This window comes from Perissodus microlepis, chromosome 13 (genome assembly GCF_051167445.1).
Source record: "Perissodus microlepis isolate ML-2025 ecotype Zambia chromosome 13, ASM5116744v1, whole genome shotgun sequence".
Taxonomy (NCBI): domain Eukaryota; kingdom Metazoa; phylum Chordata; class Actinopteri; order Cichliformes; family Cichlidae; genus Perissodus; species Perissodus microlepis.
The window spans coordinates 30,000,931-30,007,178 of record NC_140473.1 but is presented as its reverse complement, the minus strand read 5'-3'; the positions used below and the strand labels follow the sequence as shown (position 1 = coordinate 30,007,178).

Genomic DNA, 6,248 nt, shown 5'->3' with positions numbered 1-6,248 from the left:
ACAGGAGCGTGGGAAGACTCCAGAATCCACTCTGGCTGGAATCCGGTGGATATGCAGTGTGTACAGGTAAGACCATTTAAACGGACAGCATTTATAGAATGACTATTAAAAGTCAGCGAGTGTCAGTAATGTTAATGTGGTTATCTTAGTAATACACCGAGTGCTAATATAACAGCTTTAAGATGCATTTGTAGATATTATTACGTGTTTTACCGTCTTTGTGGTGCTAGCTTAAAGTTACGGTGTAAACGTTAGCTTATATTGGAGGAAAGCTGTTACTGGTTAAACGATGTTAGCACAGAAATATTAGCTTCTGTCATGACTGATGAAGTTACTAGTTAATAAAGTTTCCAGTAAAGTGTTTAATCGCAGCCACAGACTGACAGCAAATATCTCGATTAGCTTCAGTGCATCTGTAATAAATATGTGCAAGTTTCAGTGCTTCGTTTAAACTGTATGATACTTATACTGACCCAGGGTCAGTGTAAAATACAATCCTAGCTGTGTGAACAAAGCCTGGCTCCTTTAATCCTGCATGACAAACCTCAGGATGCAGGTTATTATTACTCTTTCCTGCTGGCACACCTGTCACACCTGAGAGTCAGCTAGAAACTTACAGTGACGTGGACATCATGCAAAGACTGCCAGACTCTGTAATACTGCAAATGATCAGTGACTCAGGTTAACACTAAACTTTAAACGGCACCTCTGTGTCTCTGTGTGCTGAACATCTAGGATTGAGTCAGGCTGCATCAGCTGAAGCTGTTATTTGTATATATCAGTATTTTTTATTCAGGTGTGGGGAAAATACGTAAGACTGCAGTGAAGCGATGCACCAGATTAATCCCTGGCCAAAGCTATCGTACTTAAATCAGACTACTGATCCAGCCACATCAGCCTTTTGTGAGGTCTGTTTAAAGTTGACTAAAAGTGAACTGCAGGTTCCTGAGAGGTGGACTGTGAGCACAGAAACACATGTTCATACATACAGCTGCAGCAAACTTACATTAATTTTAAATAGATTTGTTACTCTGATGTCTGTCTCTGTGTTAGTCCTCTGACAGACTGGTGACCTGTCCAGGTGTGCTCTACCTATGACTACTGGGACAGGCTCTAGCCTTTTTAATAGAAATTTTCTGTTATTCTCATTTAAAGTATTTAAGTGCTTATGCATATGCTTAGTTGTGACACTGTTATAGACTGTTCAGTGAAAGTTTCTAAAACTAGATGAACTTACTTCAGCGTCAGCAGTTTGAGAAAACAACTCCCTTTACAGGTGCTGATAAGGCCAAGGGCACAAAACAGCTTAACCATTGATCGGTTAGGTTTCATAGCGAGGCACGTGAAGTGTGGTAGGATCAGTTTGTAACTTCCTCCCTCTTCCTTGGAATGCATAAAGGAGTAGGAGCACAACTTCTGCGGCAGCGCTGACATGACTGAACTGTGATGTTTGATGTGTGTTGGCGCAGTAATAAATAGCTTGATCACAGCTCTTTCTGTGTTGCAGACTTTATTTAAAAAATTCCACGACACCTCCCACCCTCCCACTGTGAACCTGAATTGAATATTCAGAAGACATTTGTTTAAATAGTTCTACAAATCTGAGCTGTTGGTGTGTCCTTGGATTGTGTGGTAATACTATTAGAGCCTGCAATCTTTCTTACTGAATCTCTACTATGAGTCATGTTACCTGAGATTAATTCTATGTTTACCTGTCAGCCTGGACGAATGTGCTGTGTGAAGGAAATTAAATTAAATCAGATCTGAACTGCTTACATTTGAGGAACCTGTTCATATTTAATTGAAATATGAACCAGTGATTTTTTTGATTGCTGATTCCAAGAGAGTCTTTGTGGAAATCCTGTTTGGCTTTTTGTTATTTTAATTCTCTTCTCTGTTTTCCAGAACAGTTCTCCACAGTCGCTGTCCACATGGGTCAGTGGGACCAAGAAGCACTCTGCTAATGTGTGGACTCTGACCAGCAACATCCAGCAAGACCCAGACAGCGTTTTCTATCTCCCAGCTGGAGGTTTTTGTTTGTGTGTGACTGGAGAGTCAGATTTTTGTTGAGCTTCACACTTGCAGAGGTAAGTCAGTTTGCAGAGATCCCTCCCACCCTGGCTTTTATGTGCTAGATTTCTTATCTGAAAGAGTAATATTTCAGTGACTGCTGCTTATACCACAGGTTAATACACGCTACTGATCCCTGATAGGAGAATCATCAATTTTGCCAACAAAGAAGCCTGGTGGATGTTTGTTTACAGTCTGATGATGGGACATCATGCTCTGCATCTTCAAAGTTTGCCTCCTCATTATTATTCATACCCAGTAATGTGAAGTATGCTTATATCTACTATAACTGAACCAACCTGGTGCTCTTCATTTATGGAGGCTGTTGAGTCTGAATGTTGGATGTTGTGTATCTCGTGTTCTCTGGGCTTTGTTGTCCTCAGTCTTTTCGCAGGATCAGAAAACAAAACCAGGAGGCGCGTAAATGTTTCTTCTCCATGATGTTTCTTCAAATGTTTCTTCTGGATGATGATAAGACTGTGACACGGGATGCCACCTTTGGTCTTGTGATGAAGCAAAGCTCAGGAAGAAGTGTGATTAAATGGTACCCACATGTGTGCTGCTGAGAAGGATGTACAGGGGCACCTGCAGCCAAATCCAAGCTTCAGGTTAGTTGTAGTTGCAGAACGCTATAGGACTGAGACAGCTGAGGCATCAAATGTTTGATTAAACGGATGAAAAAGAGAAGTTTCTTCCCTATAATTATCACTTCTTAAAATCTGTAGCAACTTCAAGTCTGTCAGCATGCTGAGCATGCTCAGAATGTGACAATATATTTTTGTTCAATATTTAATTTCTTTCAGTTGCAATTGTTAAATGAAAAAAAAATAAAAATATATATTCTTATAATTTAGCAAACTAATTTATCAAAAAAAAATATACATATATCTGTATTAGTTTTAATAAATTAATTTGACACCTGTATTGAAAATACCATATTGTATTCATACAGAATCAGTATGGTATCATTGTTTGTCTGCTCACTGATTGCTGAAACTAAGAGCTACTTTGATCTGTTAAGATCTAAAGTATCCAAAGTTGAGCTCTGATGTTTCTTCACCCCTGTGTGTGATATGTGATTTCCTACATGCTGGCAGAGCAGAGCGGCAGTTTGTGCTCACAGATGGTGACGGTGTGGAGAGACGGTGGTGTTTCCTCAGAAGAACCAGCAGAGTCACTTGCTGACTGATGTTCGTCTGCACTGCACAGAGGAAATCAACTGACCAAGGTTTGTCCAGTGACGTGTTATGAAATGTATATTTGTTTTATGCTTACAGTTATGTTTTTCTTGACAGAGGCTCTGCAGAGGTTAGACAAAGCAGAGAAAATATGTGCTTTACATTTTACTGTGATTTATTGAGATATTTGTTGCCTGATGTTCAGCAGGAATGGAGAAATAGAATCAAAGGGAGATGTTTTTGCTGTTTTTGTAATGATGTAAGTAAATCTTCAATATTATTTATTTGCTTGGTTATATTAGGAGTGTTTCTGAGTGAGGGGGAGAGGAGTCATCATCCAGGTAAAGTGACGTAGAGCTACACACAGCATAGTGGCATACGTGAACTCACAAGCATTTAGTATGTCACCACGGGCACAACAGAGATTGAGCAAAGTCTTAGAGGCCCCAAATCTAACATTCACACATGAAGGAGCAAACATGGCAGATTTAATGGGAGCAGGGGAACCCCATGACTGCGTCAGAAGAGCACAGGTTGAAGAAAAAATTAGAGAGGACCTGAAGGCAGAACCTATACCTGGAGCTGAGGACTGGTTCACTGATGGATGTTGCCACAGAGACGAAGAAGGACTGAAAGCAGGATATGCGGTAGTCTGCAGAGTAGGAGAGGAGTATCAGGTCAAAGAAGCAGGAAGAATTGGGGGACAGCAGTCGGCACAGAGAGCTGAAGTGATAGCCCTAGCTCGAGCCTTGAGATTAGCTAAGAATAGGAGAGTGAACATCTACACTGACTCAGCGTATGCATTCGGAGCAGCTCATGTGGAGCTGGCTCAATGGAAAAGAGCAGGATTCAGAACAGCAACCAATGCACCTATCTGCCACAAAAGTGAAATGGAGGAACTGCAAAAGGCCTTGGCTGACCCAGATGAAGTGAGTATCATAAAATGCAAAGCGCACTCACAAGGAACCAGCATGGTGGCAAAAGGAAACCAGAAAGCAGATGAAGCCGCAAAAGAGGCGGCAGACTACAAAGGACAGAAACAAATGATACAGGTAACTGCAGAAGAGGAAGTATCCACTAACATGACGGAGGAAGTCAAACAGGCTCAGGAGGAGGCATCCCCAGAGGAAAAGGGGGTGTGGAAAAACAAAGGAGCCTGGCAGGATGGACACTTGTGGAGGGGGCCAGACGGGCGCCCCGTGTTGACAGCCAAAATGGCAAAACAGAAGGTGGAGGAGGCCCACGGACTTGCCCACGTGGGGGTAGCACAGATGGAGAGAAACTTGTGTCATTGGTGGCATCCTGAGTTGAAAGAAATGATAAGGGAAAAGGCCAGGATGTGTTTAATCTGTGGCGCACACAATCCCAAGCCAGCAGTCAAACCGGAAGTGGGCTTCACACCGTACGAGCTGCAAACTGGGAGACAGTTTCCGGCCCCTTGGACGGTGGGCTCGGTGGGACAGGACACCAGAGGGAACAGGTCTCACGCAGACTATTGGAACGAGTTAAAGGCGCTGGTGTCCAGTTTCACCAAACAGGTGGCTTGTGAAAAGCCCACAGGAGGAGGAGAGGTCCCGGACGCAAAGGCAGTGTGGCTGAAGGTCATCAAACGCAAGTGGAAGGAACCCCGTTGGACTGGTCCATACGAGGTGTCGGCTCGGATAGCTACAGCGGTTCAACTGAGAGGGAAAGGCGACGCCTGGTATCACTGGACGCACGAGGACTTGGTGGGGAGAAATCAATCTCCACCCAACACAGGTGAAACTCAGAGGCAGAATAAACCCTCACACCTGTGCAACGGGCCAACCGGTGGTCTACCCGGGAGGTCGAAGAAAGAAGAGCAGCCTAGGAGGAAGTCGCCGCGCCAGCGAAAGGGAGCGGCACCAAACTGAGCATCTAAAAAGGGCTTTGAACTTTTTGCTACAACATAACTTACACACAACACCATGCCATCACAACAATCAGATACTCGTGACGAGAAAAGAGTTCAAAAGGCTATCACAATGTTCAATAATACCATAGGTTTAATGTCGATGATGTTTTTAATCACAGCTATATGTTTTTTGGTTTATTTTTTGCAGGCCGACAAGGGAAAACTGTCTGAGCACGGAGGTCAGGCCGGCCCGGCGCTGTTTGATACGCCACTTACACCACTCGTGATCCTTAGTGACTTCAGGCCGTGGGCGAGAACGAAGCGCGAGGTCTCTGGTAAAAAGGATGAGTGTCTCAGCACATACGGTAGAGTAGAATTAGATTATGTTAATTCAGTGAATATACTGCGCTGCTTCCTTTTATTGCGTCACACATTGCTTTAAGTTTTTCAGTGTCCAGTTATTTTTTACTGCTGTTTGAATTCTCTGTATGTTTGACCCTGTAGACTGTTTGATGGACTGCTTGTCTTCCTGTTTGTTACCGCCGCCTGTTTTTTAATAAAGATTTGGATTTCTGACTTCAACACAGCCTCTGCGTGTCCTCCCTTTGTGTCCTCTTCCTCTGTGAATGTGTTGCATGTGTCACAGATTCATTTTATTAACAGCTTTCCCACAGTGAGTTGCATCAGCATTCATTCACAGCACATTTCAGAAGGATTCAGATTAATACAGTGATCTTACAGTCAGAATGATCCTGACAGAGTGCCACTGTAAATCATCTTTCATCAGGTAAATTTTAAAGTTCAGTATTTCAAAGCAGGAGTTATGAAGAATCATATTGGCATTAGGACTAATAATATGTACTTACAAAGTCAAAGTTTTTTAGTTATGCTAGAATATTGGAAGACAATCAACTTTTAGTGTTTTCCGCATATTAATTATTCTGAAATAGAGACGGTGACCCTAACTGTACAGAAGCACTAAACAACTGACAATCTAACAGACATCATTGGCCTGAGCCGTCATGCACAGTGAGTCTGATCCTTTGCTGTGAGAGTCTGACAAGCATGTTTCTGGTCAGTTTGGAAGAAATAATATCACAATGTTGATCTTTCTTTCCAATATTCTT

At 42.7% G+C, this 6,248-nt stretch overlaps 1 protein-coding gene across 4 annotated transcripts; it reads left to right on the top strand.

Annotated features, from left to right (window-relative positions):
* Nucleotides 1-511: 511 nt before the first annotated feature.
* Nucleotides 512-5,703, top strand: LOC146375352 (uncharacterized). 4 transcript variants are annotated; one of them, XM_084949230.1, is made up of 2 exons: nucleotides 512-2,087; nucleotides 2,186-5,703. In XM_084949230.1, exon 2 carries the CDS (start codon nucleotides 3,650-3,652, stop codon nucleotides 5,138-5,140), a length of 1,491 nt encoding a protein of 496 aa, XP_084805356.1. In that variant the 5' UTR covers nucleotides 512-2,087; nucleotides 2,186-3,649; the 3' UTR covers nucleotides 5,141-5,703. The 4 variants fall into 4 exon arrangements, with proteins under 4 accessions (XP_084805356.1, XP_084805358.1, XP_084805355.1 ...); XM_084949232.1 differs by lacking the exon at nucleotides 512-2,087 and having other exon boundaries at nucleotides 2,094-2,678; nucleotides 3,173-5,703; XM_084949229.1 differs by lacking the exon at nucleotides 512-2,087 and having other exon boundaries at nucleotides 2,094-2,678; nucleotides 3,168-5,703.
* Nucleotides 5,704-6,248: the final 545 nt, after the last annotated feature.